The 20,632-nt window shown below is 36.8% G+C and overlaps 1 protein-coding gene across 2 annotated transcripts in view; it reads right to left on the bottom strand.

Moving 5' to 3' along the window:
• The window catches only part of MAP3K7CL (MAP3K7 C-terminal like), a 28,675-nt gene extending 13,678 nt beyond the window's left edge, over positions 1–14,997 (bottom strand). The window contains exons 1-3 of one of the 2 annotated variants that reach the window (XM_010201811.2): positions 14,885–14,997; positions 14,271–14,379; positions 5,864–5,922 (exon numbers count right to left, since the gene is read on the bottom strand). In XM_010201811.2, the coding sequence (XP_010200113.1) occupies positions 5,864–5,922; positions 14,271–14,340 (129 nt within the window). In that variant the 5' untranslated portion in view covers positions 14,341–14,379; positions 14,885–14,997. Of the gene's footprint in view, positions 1–5,863; positions 5,923–12,744; positions 12,821–14,270; positions 14,380–14,884 lie in introns of those variants that run through there. The other variant, XM_061988656.1, reaches the window with a different exon arrangement.
• Positions 14,998–20,632: the final 5,635 nt, after the last annotated feature.

The following is a 20,632-nucleotide window of genomic DNA, read 5'->3' on the forward strand; positions in this document are numbered from 1 at the left end:
GAAGTGTTGCAGCTGCTACCCTGATGGCATTCCTGTGGCTGTGAAAAAGAGCTGGAATTCCCAGTAGAAAGCACCTCTCATCCATCAAAACTGGTTTTGGGTTTGGGTGTTTTTTTTGTAAGAATTTTCTAGTTTACCCAGATGACTAATTACAACAGGCTTTAATAAAGTCAGTTTGCAGTATGCATTTTTTTCACTCAGAAGCCAACAGCCATACTTAAATTTCTCCTTAGGACAGCTCAAGCTTGTTACTTCATGAAGTATCTTGCCTATCCATAAATTAATATATATAAGCACATACCTGCTACATAAGCAAAAAACATCCCTGCCAAAGAAAGTTATATTTAATGGCAACAGTTGCTACTTTTAATCCTGCTTATTTCAGGCATCAGTGTCATCCACCCTTATTTTCCTGTGCTGGCAAAATGCGCGCACACAGCATCTCTGATTTTGTTCGCAAAGCTACTACCAAAGCTACAGCTTTCAGGCATACTAGTGGTCTATCCTGCTACCTTCAATTTTCAACAAGGTCTGATTTTTCTCTCTATTTTATTGAATAACTCACTGTGACATTGACAAACTTTCTACAGAATTCAGTGAACAGACACTAAGAGATCCTCTGTAACTGCACATATGTATGTACATGTTTTATAAGATATACGCACTGTTTCAAGTCCAGATAAGAAAGATACTGGAAGATGACATGGAAAGGCAGTTCATGAAAAAATGGAAAAGCCTGAGTGGTGCTGCCTGTTTTTTTAAGACAAGTTGAAGCAGCTTTTCTAATTAAAATCTATGCTGATGGACACAAAAGGATAGATTTCTGTAATTTTTTTGCTTCACTTACATGACAAAGTGTGTTTTTCCCTGCCACATGAATATCATCATTCCATATCCACAAAAGTTGTGTAGTTGATAGTGTTACATGTTCAAAAAGTTTAAAACAGTTAATTTTTAAGATTTATCTTTGTTTGCTTGCACTTACTTTTGGTTCTACTATGAAAAGCAATCAAAAATTTCTCCTGAAAAGATTGAAATGTAAAGGAAAAAATATATCATGCAGCTTTATCAGCTGAGCATGTGGAGTCATCTAGAAAGCAGTCTTTAGCACTGGTCTAATTGAAGAGTGGAGTCTCATTTTTTGAAAATTTGGTAATTTTCAGCTAAACTATTCTGGAAAACTAGAAAGTTCAGTGCCAATATTTTGCATGTAGCCCACGTGCCTTAAATGGTTTGCACGCTCATTAATGATGGGAGAAAACACTTTATTCCAAGTAAAAGTGATACCTGCACATTGCAACTACTCTTTTTTTTTTGTGCAACTGGAACTCATAAACTAGTTTCAAATGTCTAATCTAGGGTACAGATTAAAACTAGTTCAGTTTTACTATGAAAGTAAGCAGGTCTCTTTCCCTCAAACAATTCAAGTCAATTCGTTGACAGCAATTGAGAGTTTTGCTCTCCTTTCCTGAAAGGTTTTCCATTCTTTCACAATTCTAGTATGATGCCCTGAGTTTGTAAACATTTGTAAGACACGGGTCTTACATAATCTCATATAACATCATAGTTATGACAGCAGCATTACAAGAGACTTATCAAGTTCATGGGCAATCAAATCTAATTATAGAATACCACAGTGCTCTAAGAATTCCCTTGGAATTTAATCCATATTAAAAAATATACATCCTATCCTTTAAAAACACAGTATACTTCAAAACTTTCTAAAATAATTTCTATGTGACTAACAAGAGTCTTGGCAGTCAGTAGAAAAGATAGTTCCATTACTAAAGTTACACAGTAAACAAAGTTTCTGCTAAATGTTCATATCACACAAACTGCCTCTTTCATAATATTTTCATTTCTTCTTTTGATCAGACAATTCCCACTAAAGCATGAAAAACTATCCCTTGACTTAATAAAGTGATACATATGATTGGAGTCTGCTCTCTGTTGCAGCAATTTTATGGTTATCTGACTCCATTGATCTCAAGAGATTTGTAATACAATATATGACATTATAAATGCCTTTCTTAGACTCATGATTTCATGAGAAAAGGTGTTAATGAATCCAAGAACGCCCTGTGCATCTGTGTCTGACATGCTTTTCCCTCTTCAGGATCAAACTCCTATCTGGAATAAAGACTTTGATGGAGAAGTGGAGGATGAACTGAGCAAGTCACAGGAAATGCTGAGACGGGACAGACAGCACACAGGGCACAGTAATGCGGGTACTTAACACTGGATACCTTCCTCTGTATTCAGTGACCTAAACAGCAAGGCCTTAAATGCTGATGTAGGTGTCTAAATATAGCAAATAACCTGCAGCAGAGTGTCTGTCAGAGGGGCCACCACCCACTATGCAGCTAATCAAGGAAGCGCCTTCCAAGGCCCAGTCCAACTATTACACAAGGCAAAGGTTAATGTTTCCCAACAACAAACTGAAAATTTAGCAAGCCTACCCTTGTTGCACTACCCACTGCATTGTTCATACAAGGGCAGGGGGGAAATGACACTGAAGCCCAAATAAGCAAGTTCTTTATCCTCATTCAAAGTGTTGCTCGTCAGTAGGAAGAGAATAATTTCCAATTCTGCAGACAAAAGGAATTGAAAGCAAGAAGTTTATTAACATGAGCTTTGTTTCACTGGTATCAGGAACTTCTTTGTAGCTTTTCTTAATAATAAAGCTGCAAGAGAAACTGGGGTTTTCCTGCATATATCTTAAACTGCTGTATTCTCATACGTAGGGCTGTTGTCTCTCATTGATCATATACTAATTTTAAAGTTTAAAAAAAAAAAAAAAGCAAAACTTTTGAGTTAGAGAATTGATATTATTTTCCTACAAATTGCTTCTTGCAATTTCTTCCTCTCAGCATAGCAGAAAAATATAACATTCAAAAAAGTGATTGGAAAAGACAGTGTTTTTGATCTGAACCTAGCTGGTAGATCAGAACACTAGAGTCATCATTTTTATTCTTCAAAAAGAAGCTGTAACTTTCAACTAGGACTGTCCTCTAGTAAGAATCCTTATACAAAATTAGCTATTTGCAGTTAGTCTCTTAGAAATACCTTTCCTCCAGTCAATCCCGTCTCTACCTCTACCTCTGTCAAGTTGGCGATGGCTGCCCAAGGAGGGTTTATTGCCCTCTCAGGGAGTGGCTGCACTGAACTTTGTCCTGCCATCAGATATTGGTGACCAAGGAGTAGGTATGATAGAATCGTGACAGGAAAAGTAGGAACACTAGGTAATTCTGCTCAAACAGCCAAGTTGTCTGCCAGGGCCTAACATAGAAGGGCAAGGGCTTGAAGCCTAAAACAGAGGTGCAAATTGCTTGGTACTTAGGCTGTGGTCTGCTGCCTGCATGCATAGAATTCTAAGGCTCTGATTTTCCAAGTCACTTGGTGAACTTACATAGCTTCCAATCTGCTTTCAAATTCCAACTTGAAAATCAGATAATTTGGCCCTTTGGGGGGTTTTGGTTTATTTTTTTTTTAATGGGTTGCAAAATTCTTCTTTTTATGTTTGAAACCTGGAGGGTTATTACTTTTTAAGTTATTATTATTATATATCCAGCATTTCTAATTTGCTTCTTTAAATAAAATACAAATGCTTTGACTGTATTTATGGCATGGTGATGAAAATCTTGTGGCTCTAGATGTGATATTTTTATTATGAAAATATGCATCAGCACTCTTACAAATTCAGGCACTTCAGGCTGCTATGCCACAGATGATTAAAGTGTTCATTTACATGACACTTCATATTTGCGGCCCTCTATTAGCTAAGTTTGGGGTAAAGCATGGATGGAATGACAAGGGACACCACCATTCAGTAATTCTGCAGGTCCAGCTAAATACACTGTAGCCTCTGCATCAGCTCTAAACCTTGTGTTGACTTAACTGCCTCTGGTTGAACGTAAAGGCATCTAAACATGAATATGCACATAAGCTTGAAAAGTTAAAGGATGAAATACTACCACTAACTTTATGCTTTTGAGTGGTTGGATCTGACAGATAGTCATCATAAGTTATCCTTTCAAGTACCTCTGTATTACCAAAACAAGTTTCTGAAGGATAATAAAAAGAATATTATCTGAATCAAAGCCTTTGACCTTTTTTTTTTTTTAATTTGTTATCATATTGAGATCATGAGAGTAAAGGAAGGTTCTCTTGTAAAAAATGTTGGGTACTTACCAGACCAAGAGGGTGTACTTAGTGGAATTGCTCTAGTGCATACTTAAAAAACTTTTACTGAGGGGCTATTTTTTATCCAGCTGACTTGAATGCTTCCAGAGGAGCAATTTCAGTCTATCATGATGTTACATATTTAGAGTACCTTATATGTTCCAGAAATGGGTCATAAAAATCCTAATGAAAAAATCATCACTTGGCCTGTAAAGTACCTACATTCAACAGTAATAATTTTAGCTTTATGTACCAACAGCAGTAATGATGATCATGATTTGCTCTTTTAGACCAGTCTTCACCCACTGATCTCAATTCTCTTCAAGAAAAAAAAAGGTAAAAATTATTATGCTCACTTCGGGGAGCAAAGGGATGAAACAGCTTTTCCAGGATCACACAATGTGTCACTGACAGAGTTGGAAACAGACTGCAGGTTCTTTAAATTCAGTGCTTCCAACTCAAAACAATATTGCTTTTCTCAAATTGAATTCTTTTGAGGGAAAAAAAAAATTGTCTTTGCTGAGCTGGAAGATCAGTGGAATAGAGGCCAACGTACTACCCTGTTCCCTTCAACCCAAATCTTAGGTTGCTGTCTTTACCTTTCCTCTTTCCTAGTTAAGCCTAAGGGGCTGACCGCTATTCCTACAATTAGAAGGATAGAGCAGAAAGAGCCTCTGTCATCTCGATTCCTTCTTCAGTCATCCTTTTGATGATTGCAGCAGGAGAGAAAAGTCAGTCCTTTAAGTCAGCAGCCCTCCAGTGTTGTCTCACTAGCTGATGGACACAGGAAGGATGACATCATTGGACAACACAGTCTGCTAATGCCTTTCTCAATTTACACTCAGGAAACAACTGCCTTCGTATTGAAATATCAGAGGAAGTCTAAATGCTCCTGGGAAACAGATTATCTCAAGTAGTTTACAAAAGCCAACAAACACTCCAGAACCGCCACAGAGGAAAGGAAAACAATCCCTGGATACAAAACTGGCTCTGTGCCTGGTCAACCATGGAGTTGCCATCAACTGCCATCTGATTGTCCAGTATCTCAGAGCTCTATTGTACCATGCTGACAAATTGAACTGGTCGCAAAAGGATTCATCACTTTTATCTTGCGCTGTATGCAGATGCTTGCTAGGGCAACAGTTAGGATTACTGGATATGTATCATGAACTAGAGTCACTTTGAGAAGCCTCTCATCAGTCCTGATGACTGTCTTTAGTTACCCAAGGTTAGAGATAAGATAGCACTACAAAATACACCTTTGCATTCTCTTGGAATGCTTCAGATCAAGCAGATCATACTGCTCTTAACACAGCCTGTAGATATGTGTGTATGATACTGGGGTCATTACTTTTCCCATTAAAACCACAACAATTCTCTTCATAGAAGTGCAGCAGTACCTGCTTTATTTCGCACAGGAATCGAAAAAAAAAAAATCAGAGTAGGTAAGATTGTTAAGATAATAATTTCCTTGCAATTTGATTTAAAATGTCCAATCTTGGCAGATTTTGAAAAGACGAGGTTTTTTTCTATGGAAATATAGTCTTCTTAAATATAAACAGGTTAAAGAAGCAGTACTGAAAACTGGTGTAACCACCAGAGAGGTTTTTTTAATCATAATAAATATAGTGAATGTGAAGCAGAAATGTAATTTAAAAAAAAAAAAAAAAAAAAAGTTTACCTGCAGCTGCTGATCTAGTTCTGGAAATGCCAAAGGGAAGTTTTCAGAGGAAGCATCATCTAAAAGGTAAACATGATGTTAAAAGTCAACGTCTTCCATAAAGGGCATTTCAAATAATATATTTAACACAGTTCTATGTTGTGTGTATTCACAGTAACACTGGGATCCTGCAAACATCTCTGCACCTGCTTATCTTTCTACACTTGAGATGCCTTAATAGACTCCTTGAAAATACTAGCAGGTTGCCAGTAAGAAAATGTTTAGGTGCTGGAGAGACAGAAGGCCTGTTTTGTATTGCACTGAATAAGAAACATAACAAAGCCAGTTAGAACAGTGAAAATGTGATAATTTAATAATAACTATAAAACCAAACTATCTTTCTTCCTGAGCTCCCCATTACACTGCAAATTAAAGAACCTTCCAAGGATAGCATCCTTACTACCAAAGAGTTCATTACTTGAATGAAGCGAAAGAGATCCTCCCCATCACAATACAATGACTTACCAGGTCTAAACCAAAAATAACAGAAACCTTTTCTCCCACTGCTCAAAGGCAACCACAAGAACATACAGATCAGCCCATCAATACTGGAACTAAAAGACTGTAACCTACACAGATGTGATTAGAATGGGAAAAGCACCACAAAATTTGCCATACTGCAACAAAGTGTCTTTAACCTGCAGATAACAATCCTTACAGGCTAGAGTGAGTTCATTCAAAACCACAGGCTGAACTGTGTTTTTATTTATTCCTTTATTTTTAGTACAGGCTTGTAGCAAAGGTGGGACAGACTGTGCCAGTTACGTCAGTGTTGTGGTGTGGACACCTGCCCACTAGTAGCTGGACTGAGATCAGAAATATGAATCATACTTGGTAGCGTCACAGTCACTGCAATATTTCTCTCAGTGACTTTCACACTATCAGTTTTGCATTGGATTGCAATGACTGTTTATGTGTCTTACTACAGGTTACGGGAGGTGAAGAGAAGCTTACTATTAGCTAGCTTACAGAGTCAGTTACTTGCAACATGTCAAAATTAAAAAAGGATGATTCTCATAGGAGAAAACTGCTAACATAGATCAGATCCTACAACCTGCTCTGTGCTGGCAGACTTATATACTACAAAAAAAACCCCAAGAAGATTAAGAAGATCACATAAAATCAGAATTCTGAATGTTCTTAAAGAGTATGGACTTGGATTTGTATTTTATATTTGTCAAATATTTGTTATCTCTTTATCCTGCCCTTGGTGGTCGTACAGCAAAGTAGGTTTGGGGAAAAAAAGTAAAACAAGAGTGACCTTATTCTGTGAAGAATGAACACATGGGCTAACATACGGTCAGAGCCTCACTTTAACTAACATAGGCTAGAGCTGGGCACCTTTCACAAGAGATGCTCACAAAAGATAAAAAAGATACAGCAATACAGAGGGCAAAACTAAAAGCTTTTGAACTTCCTCAGGAAACAGAGTGAGTAAGGAGTAAGGGTCTAGTATTATCAAAAAGTCATAACCGCCACACTGCCCCTACTTCATTTTCCCACCATATCCTGAACATGTCCATTCCAGAAAATATTTCAATTGCTTTAATTGTATATAATTGTATCATGTTGATATGCAAGTATTTCCCTTTAATTTGCTGTTGCTTTCTTGTACAATCTTTAAAAATAGAATAATATTCTAAAAGAAGAAAGATGAATCATATGGCAAAGCTAAAAGGAAGGATGGAATAGGACTCAGTCCGACTAGGGGTTCAGCTGCTCTACAAATATTTGGCTGAATAGCTGTTAAATATTCTGACAGAGATTTTGGACCAGAGTTGAGGACAAGCTGCTATGTGTTTTGACAATTCCAGCAGTACAATCTTTGGTACAGTACCTTTAAGGAGGGACTTTGAACATTCTTAAAATAAACAAACAAAAAACAATCCCAAGAATTTGAAAGAAATAACAGTCAATAATTACTTTTTCACTGAATTGAATATTAATAAGAAAACAAATTAATGCACTATCCAAATATTAGAAAATATATTTGATTATCTTCAGAAAAGAAAGAGTAAAAAACAGAGTTTGGAAATACTTTTTAAAGGATGGACTAGAGAGAGAAATTACTATAGAGGAAATCCTTTCAATAAACAGATGTTCCCTGCTTATTTTTTGAACTCAAGTGACTGAGTCAATGGTACTAAAAATAGAACATATTGGTATCCTAACCATTATGGCATACCATAGTACATTTTATAATGGGCCTGCCCTAGCATCTATTGAACAGCTGCTAGGGGTTTATTTAGTTATGCTAGTTTAAGACTTGTTTAAATCATCATCTGATGTGCAGAACATCACTGAGAAAAGTTGGGGACTTGGTGGTTTGAAATTTTTCTGAGTTTCTCCACTTAGGAGGCTTCTCTGAAATTTGAGGCTGAAGTATTTAGTTTACAAAAATTGACAAAAATCTTCACAGCTAACTGCAAACTTGTTTTCCACAGAAAGAACAAAAAACTTTCCCACAGCTTCCCAACAGTAAAATACATGACTGTATCAGGTCAGTCTGAATTTCATGTTTTCAAGGTAACAACCACAACAATAACAACAAAAATCACTTTGTAAAAACTAAACACATTTAGGTTTCACACAAGGGTAAAGTGAATGATAGCACTTCTTCACCTCATAAAACTTTTTTGAGAGTGTTTCACGAAGTCAAGAGGAAAGATTTAAACTCTTGCATTTTCTTACAAAAGAATTATTAGTGCCCTTACAAGCTTGAATGCTGAGTATTATGCAGGAGATCAGACAAAATCACATTGGCTTCTAGTTCTAAAAATCTATGATCCTGAAAATCATAAATATAAAAAATACTGAAATGTTAAAGAAAATTTCCTGAAGATCAAAACACTCTCTTAACTCTCTCCTCAACTGTCTGTATTTATTCTTTTATATTCTATATCTCCTTAATTAGACATCAGAATTCAGAAATTTATCTTTTTCTCAATTTATTATCAATATTTAATGAGTGTCTAGATTGTTATATAAGGAATGACTGAAAGATCTGCTTTATAATAAAGTTAGTGGGTTTTCTGTATTACAAACCCCTGAAAATAACTAGGCTGATTCTTCACCAGATACAAACAGCATCTCACCCCCATGGTCACTATTTTACTTCCCTGGCACTCATAAAGAAAAAGGATTTATTATTCCAGTTGGCTCTTGAAAACATTTTTTTTTAAATAAAAATATTTAAAAAGTTTGAGACTCTAACTTCCTGCACCAGAAAATGAGTCAAGATTCTGGTCAAAAGAAAACCATAAAGGAGGAAAAACATACATATGAATGTTATGGCCATACCAGCAAACTCAATAGCACTAACCTCTGACATGAAAGAGTCAGAACAAGAGACTTCATCACAGCCACCTGAACTAAAGTATCTGTAGCTCTTCCTGACTACCCATGGATCCCAGAACTCATTTTCAAGGTCTATATTTAAAAGTGTACTAAAGTGTACTGTATGCTGATCACAACGTGAACTCTGCAAATACAGTTGACTTTTTTAACCAAAGACTTGGTTCACATGTAAGGAACGGTTTGACTTTCACATTTATTTCATCAGGTTTATACAGTTGCTTTGGTTGTTGCTGAAAACTGTTATTATAACAGAGAACATCTGAGGGAGGGTCTCTGGGGAAAGCACTTCCTTCTTCTGCTTTCTATCAGTTGAGTTGACACAACGTACCCTTCTCAGAGCTGGCGCTCTGGCCATTCCTACAGCAAAACTAAGAGCAAAAGAAAAAGCTCCCTAAGCATGCCTATTAATATAAATGTGAAATGAGCTTTTAATCTGCGGTACAGAAATCTACAGAAGGCTGAACTGTATGAAAATCTTGTGTAGATTCAGACCCTGATAGATGTTGATATTGCAGATTTGAGAATGGCTCATGGAGATTTCAATAGCCCGGACTTCTGTCGTGTAGATGAATGAGCAAAATTCTTCACACTTTGCTGTGTGACTGACACAATGTCTGGTACTCTTTGTCTATAGCTGCTCCATTTAGCTGAACTGAGGGCTATGGGCAAAAGCTAATGAATAAGTACTTTAAGAACAAAATCTGATATACTTGAAGTATAAACTTGCAAATTACAGTTTATCTAGGATCTTCAAAGATAGACAGAAATAGAACATTACAATTTAAACGTGTTGAAAGCACATTAAGGTTGCTAAATCAAGTACTCAAAATTTAGGAAATGCCAATCACAACTCTGCTTCCTTGAGTAGCTGAGTTATGATCCAGTCTTTAATTATACATTCAGGTACTATTTTTTTCTCCTATATGCGTGGGCAAGTGTATTCAGATCTCTTCCTCCTAAATTAAAGAATTAAATTGGTAAGATAAGTAGGCTGTTATCCTGTAAGTGGATCAGCCCTTACACAGGAAAAATGCTCAAACTCAACTGCAAGCACTGCAACTCTCAGCCAGACACCACCAGCAAACTGTGTAGCGGGGTGCAGTCTTGGCCCAAGGAGAGCAGTGAGATCCAGCAACTTTAGCCCTGGTTACTGACAGACAAGCATAGACTCATCGAATTCATCCTGGAAGGCTGTGTGGCTAAGTGACTGCGACTTGGCACTGCTGCGTGAGGCTCCCAGGCTTCTATTCACAGCCCTGCCTGATGTGACCTTACACAACCTTGTGGTTACCTCACTCGTAAAACAGTGAGGAATGGTCACTGCCTGACCCAGGAATAGTCTATGAAGGCTTACTCAATAAGAGTAGTGAATCTCCCCTCAAAAAAAGAAATGGCACATAACAGAAGAGATAAGAGCAAAATATACCTTCATCTAAGGCTAAAGCATCTTCTCATGAATACACAGACACTGTGTATCTCACCTAAGTTCCTGTGTAATTTCCCAAAGATCAAGCCACTTACTTTGAGGGGAGATACAATTTTCAGAAATTAGCCTTGTCAGTTTTGGACACGTATTTTAGCAATTCCCACTGGTTTTCAAACAATACATTATCTGCTGGAAAGCCTCTTTTGCTATTACAACCAAAATGAGAATGGAGTAGGGACTTGAAGGTTGCTATTGAAGAAAGAATGATTGCAAAACAGCCTTGCATGATCAACTTTAAACACAAAAAATTCTTCATGGTCACTAGAATAATAGAAACATAAAGAAGAGTAAAATCACTCATTTGCTATGCTTGCAAAAAGATTGCACAGTTCCATTATCAGTTTCATTAGAAGATGTATGTTTTGCCTTTGTTATCAGTGATTTTTCTCTATCAGAGGTAGACTGATTTCAGATAAAATAAACTATTAACGATTTCAAAATCAGTAATTTATCACCACACGTTACTAGCAGAACTTTTCAGCTAGATTTAAACTTTTATTCTAGGAGGAAAGATGAAGACATGTTTACCTATAAACTTTCCCTTAGAACTATTACACAAAACAAATGCACTTATCTAAATTTAATAAAGTTTCTGTTACAACCATTGTATCTTAATGTCTAGTAAATATGAGCTAGTAATATAAATTAGAATATATTGAATGTTCTTCATTTAATTAAATTTATACTGATAAACTACATTGAACTTTCTGTTTCTGAATACTTGTTTAAATTTGGGAACACCATATTCAGTTCAACTCACACTAGTTTGCAAGCAATGTAAGATAAGATGAAATAATGTTTTTCAAATTCCTTAATTTAGAATGGGACCTTAAAGTGGTGCAATATGGTGTGCAGACACATCCTAGGAAAACTGTTTGATGCCAGCTTACTGAACTTGAGTAATAGAGACAAGTATAGATATCTATGTATACAGAAATAAGAAATATACATTAAAACTTCTTATATAGCACCCAATGATGGGCTGCTCTTGAGACTTAAGGAGTTGCTTAGCCTACTTTCATATTAAAAATACCGCACAAGGCTGGCCAGGATTTCAGACATCAGGTATTGACTGACAAATAATATAACACAAATTCTTTCTTGTTCACTCGGGATAAACCAGCTCCAATTTTGTAGGTCAGTTAACACAATGTAATCTCTTCTTAAGAGTTGAGAGCAGTTTCTCCTTTTGCTGCTCCTCACACCCAGTGCTTGGTTACAATCCTAGCCAGTGAGATAATCACCACCCAGAAGAAACATTCCATTTCCCCTTTTTATATCTAGTTATGCTGCCAGTTCCTCCTAGTAAGCAGTTGTACAGCCCCCGGAAGGAGAATGCAGCCTTTCTTGGTGAAATCTGTCAGTGTCCTTTTCAAGTGAGGTGGAATTTAAGGCAAAGCTTAAGTCAGAGAGATTACCTGACTACAGCCCTGGTGAAGAACTTTTTGTAGCGGTACATGAGCCTCACCTGACACTTTACTATCACACAGCAGGTGACTCCTGTTTGAACTGAAAAGAAATACGCTTGTCAAGGAGAAAAAAAAATATTTAACCAGATATTAAAAAATAAAGAGGTAAAAAAACCCCAAGAATGGAACACCTAAAGATCTGTCTGGTTTTGCAGCTCATCTTAAAAAAAGTGTTAAATACTTATTTATACTCTCTCAATTCAACTATCAATTGTTGGAAATTTTCAAATCTGATAAAAGTTTATTTCCTTTGCCTTCTTGAAATACATCAGATATAGTAATCATGTTAAGGTTTATCTCTAAGAGCAAGAGCGGAATTCTTGTTATGTGGTAAAACGGTTTAGACCTCCTGGTAGCCTCCAAGGCTGTGTTGCAGAGAACACGCCACTCACTTTACTGGTTGCTATTTAGTTTTATCTACTCACAGAGATCCTGGATTGCATACTGCAGGAAGACTTGTATGCAACAAAATGTAATAAAAGACTCACAGTTTTTGAAAAGTTTAACAAAGCGTAGCAGAAAAAGATTACCTTTCTGTAACGGAGTTCATTTCTCTAAATGTGGAGAGGCTGGAACTATTAACGGGATAGAAAAGTAAAAAATAAAGTATGATGCAATGTTAAGGAAGCTAGGCTTCCTGCCTTTCATGTCTTCTTCTTCCAAGCTATTCACAACCTTGTCATTTCCTACTGCCGTCTCTTGTCACAAACCACTCTAGTCTCTTTGATTTTCCCATGGTCTCAGCTTTCCCTGACTTGTTTTCAGTGTCTCACATAAGCATTCCTTTTCCATAATTTGTAAGAGCACTCTGCTTTCTTTTGCATCTCTCTTCAAGACCTATCCTTACCACAATTACTGTAAGAAATTTACCATGTTAATATATCTTGAGAGATGAGCATAATTCCTTATTACTTTATATAATAAAAACTTAATTACTAGATTAATTTATAAAAACAGGCACACAGATAGACACGTGCACTTCTTTATATTCCCTGTCCCATTCTTTCTGTGTCACTTGTCTTTATGAGCTGAAAGTTATGTGGAATAATATATGAAGATTGTCTTTAAATTAGGGAATGAGATTCTATTTCAGGCTTGTAGCTGCAAATTAATACTGCACAACAAATAACCAAGAAAGGTAGTGTATATACCAAAATAATTTTTAAATGAGAAAATTTTACTCAAGCTAAAACTCTATTCACACACAGCTCAGGAAGCAGCCTCATATGTAATCCTACAACACGTACCATCCCATAAGGCACTCATCAGTAGTGGGTTTCAGTCATCACCATAAGAAATCCTTCTATTTCAAGCCAAAAACACATCTCAGCCTTGACTCTAAGCACTCACCTTCAGCAACAACACAGTCAGCTTTTCTGGGGGGATGCTTCCCAGCTTCTGATTACAATTATTTTATTCTGACTTTTCCTGTTTGCAACAACTCTCTCTAGATCTTAATCACATTTAAGGTGCAAAGCAATAATATTCATCTATTCCAAGGGCCAAAGGGTCCACATATCCATAGGGTATGTTTGAGGAAATTAATGCTCAGTTAGCACGATTTGACAGGATAGATGTCAATGAAATTTCTGTTGCTTTCTCAGGGAACAGTCCATGTGAGGCATCCGTTTCCTGAAATCTTTCACCAAGCTGGGCACGTGCTGCACTTTCCTACCTTCCTGCTAAAGGGAAAGTCTCTTCCTGCTCTAGTCCGATCCTCAGTACAAAATATCCTTTTACCTTTTTTTTTACATTAAAATTACTTAAAATCAGACAAATTGGATAGTCAATGACAATCCTAAATATACTCAATGGACCACTGGAAGAAAGTTAAGACCTAAACCAATCAGTCTAATGGGTTTAGTCTAATAAAATTTTTATATAGAAATATTAAGTTATCAGACAGGAAAACTGATCGCATGCTATCACTCAGGAAAACAAAAATTCCACTCATAACACTGGACTTGATACTGATACCAGTGTAAACACTGATAAGAACGTGTAAAATTTAAAAGCAATTATTTCACAATGGCTTACTCCATAAATTGAACTGTACCTGGGGAGTCATTCAGGCTGAAGGCAATTCGTACTTGCTTATCAGCAGGTACCCTGGCGGTGGTGATCATGTGGGCACTTGAGTCAATGTTTTTACTTGTTTGTTCCAGCTGCAATAGTACAAACAATATAGATGTATATATTACAGAGCATGTAACACCATTCAGCAAATGAGTTTTAACACTTTTCATGCATTCACTGCTATCTTTCTCATTCTAGCTAAGCAGTGTTTTGAATCAAAGTCAAGGGAGCGCCATTTCACTTTTCCAAGTAAAGAGGATTTAAGTGAAATTCAGTGCAGAGATTGCCTTTCTTTTGCTATTTACAGATTACAAAGAATGATGGCAAAGGAAGCTTCCCCTCACCTGCTTGCTCCCCGCCATTGCCCCTTCAGCAAGCCTTGACTCGTGGCAATGCTGCCTGGTTCTGAAGGTGAAGAAGGAAGAAGGGGTGGGAGAGTAACATGACCCCAAGCCTGCCATGTGATTGGAAACGTACGCACCACTCCACATGGTGTCAATGAGGAGCCACCCATCCTCCTACCTTCCACCCATGCTCCCCTAAATCACATTGTGCCACACACTTAGTGATCAGAAAGTTACTAGGTCTCCAAACCTTGGTGGTGATTCTTCAGTGGAACTCTATGCAGGTGTAGAGGTCTGTCTGCATGGGTTTGATTCCCAGATCAGGACCTTGTTGAGTCCTCGTTCTTTCTTCTGAGACCACCAATTCCAAAAAAGTGGTTTTACTGAGATGAAATCCTGTCCATTAAAAAAGCTGCTAGTTCATTTCAAACAGGGCACTAAAGAATTGTTGAGCAACAAAATAATTAGCTACTACTCATCTGTAAAGCTATAATTGGAGTACCTCTATACACTCAAAAGTTGTACTCAGAGCTCAAATTATCTATATTTAACCTTTTCAATGGTTTTTGTTAATCCCTATTAAATATCAGAGCACAAACTTAATCTTGTATATCTAGCACAAATCTACTGAAATCCATGGATATTAACCTGATTAGCTCCATGTGTGGAAAACATGAAGTCAGTAAGACTTCATGCATATGAAAGATCTGCCCATAAAGAAATTATTTCAGGACTGAAGACTATGCTAGTCATAGTGCATTCTATCCATACCAACTACAGGGACAATTATGAGAGCAGCTTTTAAACTACCATAAAAACTTCTCCACCAATTACAAAAAAAATTCTTCAAGGAAATATAATTAATTTACTAAAAGTAGTACCACAAGGCAGTACACAGTACAGCAATTAGGTAGTCAAAACGAAAGCTAGTTTCCTAAGTTAATAGTCTTGCAGTTTTTCAGTAAAGTAGCTACTGTATTGCACAGAAATTCCAACATTTCATTCTAATTTACACTTTATTATTTGACAATTTCAGAAAGTCAATACAACAAAACAATATTTCAGGATTATAATCTTTCTTGGTGATCCACAAGTGAGTCAATCACATCCCTGGCATCACTGACTTGCAATCAGTGAAAGAGTATCAGATTTGCATTTGGCTTATTAATTTCAGCATTTCTATTTCGTTTGCTTTGACTGCCTTAATGTTTAGGTATCAGAGTGATATTACTCTGTAGCAATGCTACACTAGAAATTTTTATTTGTAGTGCATAACCTTTTCTTAAAATAACAAGAAATAATCTAAAATCATTACTTTCAATACATCTTATTTGGAGTTGAGAGTGTCTCTTTCTACTAATACATGAAGGCTATCAGGGATCATTCTTTATTCCTCCTTACTAATGATCAGGACATACAATACTTTAACTGATATCTATTGTACACAGACAAAGAAAAGTCAAATGAACTGCCACAGTATATGGTTTTGGATGCAGGAAAAGATCCTTGGAATCAACTGAAGTATTCTATTTTGAAATGTATTGTGTTAGACCGAATAATTTTTACCTTCTGACCATTATTGATCTTTTTTCTCCCAGCCTCTCACTTTATAAGAAACATCTGAGACATCTTGTTTTTTAAAAGACAATAGAACTACTAATCCAAAATTCTTTCCCTTCCATACCTCCCTCTACAAGGTAAAGGAAAAAAAAAATTAAGTCATAAGCTCATCCTTGAAACAAGGCTTTTCATCATTCTTTGTTGTTGGTACACATTCCCCTGACATCTACTCACTCATCTCAAGTGGTCTTCCACATTAGAGTACACTTAACATTTCATATCATAGTGTAAGAAATTAAAATGATGCATTGTACTAGAGTTTTAAAGTTGACAGAACAGTATTGCTAGAAGTAAATCTGTTGCCCAGTCACATATTCTATGGTCTGCAATATCTTTAAATTACCTCTTTTAACCACTTGCTACTTGAGGGCAAAAATTAATATCCCTTCAATAAGCAATGGTGAATTCTATCATAACACAAAAGTTTTTCATTTTATTCCAATTCACAAAAAGAAATTCCATCTTTATATGCATCAATTGCCCTGCTATCCTTTTGTTGTCGTTGTTATATTTCATTTATCCCTTCATCGCTTTTTGTATGGAATCCTCCATCTTTTCGTCACAAAAAGCAATCAAAGAGATCAGAGAGGGATGGAAGCAGCCTGTGTGCAAACGAGGTGATACAGGAAACACACAGACCAACTGTCCCCAGTTCCCCATCTGGTTTCTCCACACATGAAGAAAAATATCTCTGTAGACAGAGATGAGGGTGAGTGGGCAACCTGGAATTTAATGAGATTTAATGAGCGGATCTCTTCCTCTCAACAATTGCCTATAGAACTGGCTGCTGTTTCTCCATTTAAAAAAAATCTTCAGGAGAACTCAGATAAGTGCCATTACAGCTCTATCAATTTAGTTCAGTTTTCACACCTGTTGCCTTACCTCACTTAGTGGAGCGTCTGCACTTGTATAATCCAGGGCCAGCCACTGCCTTGGCTTGTCGTTGCCTTTATGGAGTAAAGCTTCAATAAAAGAAAAGGCTGCACCTGCTGCATAGCAACAAACTGACAAGGTCTGAGAAGCTGAGACAGCTGTTAGGGCAACATGCTGCTACCTGCACTTCCCATAGGCTCTGCTGTCCCAAAAGATCACCCTTTTCCGCTTTTGTCCACAATTCCGCTTTTCCTTCCTCTCCTTGCCAGTGACAAAGGATTATGATGCTGTCACGCTTCAGGGAGGAAAAAATCCTTCTGTCACAGGCATTATTAAGCAGCAAACTGTGGCGAGCCCAAGATTTTTAATTCATTAGTCCTGGCAAACCTAAAATACAAACAGACTTGCTTCATAGGACAGGAATGTTTTCAGCATGACCCAATCAGTGTCTGTGTCTATTCCAGCAAACTGGCAAAGATAGCATGACTCCAGTCAGCAAAAATGTCTGTAGCTCCAATCAGCTTGGGCTGACACTGCCAACTTGGACTGGCTACAAGAGAACTATCAAATGATAGCAGCAACTATCAAAGCTAACAACAAGGGATGGGCTTGGCACGTTAGGCTAGGTTCATGTTGGCTTTGGTCAAGCTGGGCTTGTCTAATAGCAGATGATAGCCCTGAGCTTCTGGGGAGGCAACGGGCAAGTTTCAGAACGCATACGCTATGAAAGCAGATGTATTTATAGATGAGCAGTGATATCTGAAGCTGACTAAATCGGAGATTTGACTGAACTCAGAGGATTTCCTAGTGTGGTTTCAGTTAGCTTTTGTCAGTTTTGAAACCACAGGCTAGCAAGTATTAGATAAATCTTGAAGTATCACAAGAGAGATTAATTTCTGTAGCTCAAATTTTTGTTTTCTGTAGCTATGTCATACACAAGAACTGCCTACATGACTTCTTTGATAGACTGCTATCACAGCCCATAGAACAAATGGAGAAAAATGGAGTACAATTACCCAATGATGACACATAACATCTTCATAGCTATTGCTCTGGGCTTGAAATGGAGGTTCTTCTTTTACATTTCAAAAATGTATTTTGAAAATGTACATTCTATGGAAAAGTTTTATCTAACTCAGATTTCTTGTATAGGTTTATTCTCCTCAGCTGAGATACAGAGAAGCTGTAGGACAGCAAGGGATGTTAAGGTCTGAAGTAAAATTTCCATCTTTCCTCGTCTTCTCACCTGCTGGGCCTAGACCAAGCCCAGGATTGATCTTATCAGTGCAAACTTTAGGAAGCCAGAAGTTGACTTTGTGGCCTGAAAAGACCTTTTTCATACTCTGAAATGAGTAAACTGCAAAGATATTCTAACCACACTGCCTTTCCCTCAGCAATGACCTGGGAGGGTATCAGACAGCTATACCATTAGTTAGGTATCTAGCGAGACATCTTTTTAACTTTAGTGTGATTTCAGAACAAGTAAGGGCTCTAGCACAAAGAATTAGGGATGATTAGGACTATGCCTATGACTAAACTGACCATTTTCTCTTCTCTTGATGTGTTTCTGAAAAGATTTATAATTCCTCTCTTTATGTCTCCTTTGGAAGGGGAAGGAAGAGAGATTTGTCTCTGATCACAACCATTATTGAAAATAACATTCTACAGTTCAATACCATCAGCAGCTGGTATTGATCTGCATCTCCAGGTCCAATTACTCTGAAAGTATTTGTGTGAAGATACAGAAAACGCTGGTTCAAGTGAAATAAATAAAAATATTCTGCTACAGTTTCCGTGGGGCCAGGGTTTCCTCCAAATCCTAAGATCCTTTTTGTTTTGTATGAACAGATGGTATTTCGATGGTATGAGTGCCTTCACTACATACCATTACAGTAAAACCTAAAAAAGACTCTCTATGTATAATCTGAAGACATGCAAAATCTTCAATAGCTGTGACAGCAAGGGTCTGGGACAGAAACGATGTCTGAATAGCCCAGGGATGGTTTTCCCAGATGGCTCAGACACTCCACATTTCCAGACTGACACTTCAGTTGTACTCAGTTTAAATATTGCAAATTTGCAAACTGAGTTCATAATAATTTTATATTTTATATCCACCATATACACATTTCTATTTAATGTCAGTGTTTCTAGTTAAATCTAAATTATTATTATATACACTTCACAAAAGAATGTAGAATCACCTATACTTCACTTAACATGCACACTCATCTTCTAAGGGGTGTGCTGCTTCAGGAAGCTGCGAATCATGTGCTGAGATATAAAAATTGAACAAACCAAAAGGCCCCTTATTTGCATTTAAATATCAATTCCATGTTTTACACAATGATTAGTTACCTGAAACTACTACTTTATGGAAGGCACTGCAATTTTTGAATGGGAGAATATTATAGCATTCTGTATACGGCACATTAAATTTGAAGTATGAGGATGAATGATCTGACTGTAACAATTTTATCATCTATTTATTATTGAGGTTGTGGTGCTAAAAATTCCAACAATATGCATTTAAACAGCACATTTTAAAAAGTCCCCTGAATTAGTTTCTAACAATAAACTAAGGAAGGTCTTGATTTTTACCAACGAGGAAATTGAAGTCCAGGATGTGTCACTTCCATGATGTGCTTAATAGTGAAAAGCATTGTAAATTTTGGGTGGACATAAATTCCACTTCTCTTATTCACTCAGTAGGTGATTAAAATCTGTGCATCTAAGAAAATTAGTCTCCTACTTACTGCAACACAAAATAATACTTTTTTTATAATGGCCAGCACACTCACAGTCATCTCTGTACATAGAATGTTGATAACTCCAGGGCTTTTGTGTAGAAGTACAGCCCAGTTTCCAGAGCACTCTATGTCATCAGATGCCTGGTACCTAAGCAAGATTCTTTCAACTCTATACAACATTATGAAATTGTTAATACACGAAAAGATGAGATCACCTTTTATTCATCAAAAACAACTTAAAGGAACATATTCTAAATTAGGAACAGCAGGACTTAACTGATATTCAGCAGTAAAAGCATGCAAGTTTGTAAAAGTTTTCAGGATGAAGTATCAGTTATTTTACAGATGTAAAAAAAGCCAATATCTGCTATCTAATAAAGCACCTGTTGCCTTCCCTTTTTTAGCTGTGCTACTTTCAATTCATCTCAGTTTCCCAGTATAAGTAGTATCTTAGTAGCATATGACCTCATTCATGCTAAAATGGTGTTTCACAGATTGCCAGTCACTATTTAAAAATACATTTTAAATACTCTAGCATATGGAAGATGTTACCAGAAGAAATTTGTATAAAAAACAATGCTTTGCCTAAAACCACATACTGAGCAAAATCTTCATTTTATAGATTTCTCTGACTACAAACAGAATCTCTTTTTTGACAGTTTCTGATGAACTTACTTCTGCAGCAAAATTTGTTAAAAATCCCACTATGGGAGGGATTTGGTCCCCTTTATTGATATAAGGGCTGATCAGGCTGA

The sequence above is a fragment of the Colius striatus genome, chromosome 1 (genome assembly GCF_028858725.1).
Source record: "Colius striatus isolate bColStr4 chromosome 1, bColStr4.1.hap1, whole genome shotgun sequence".
Classification (NCBI taxonomy): Eukaryota; Metazoa; Chordata; class Aves; order Coliiformes; family Coliidae; genus Colius; species Colius striatus.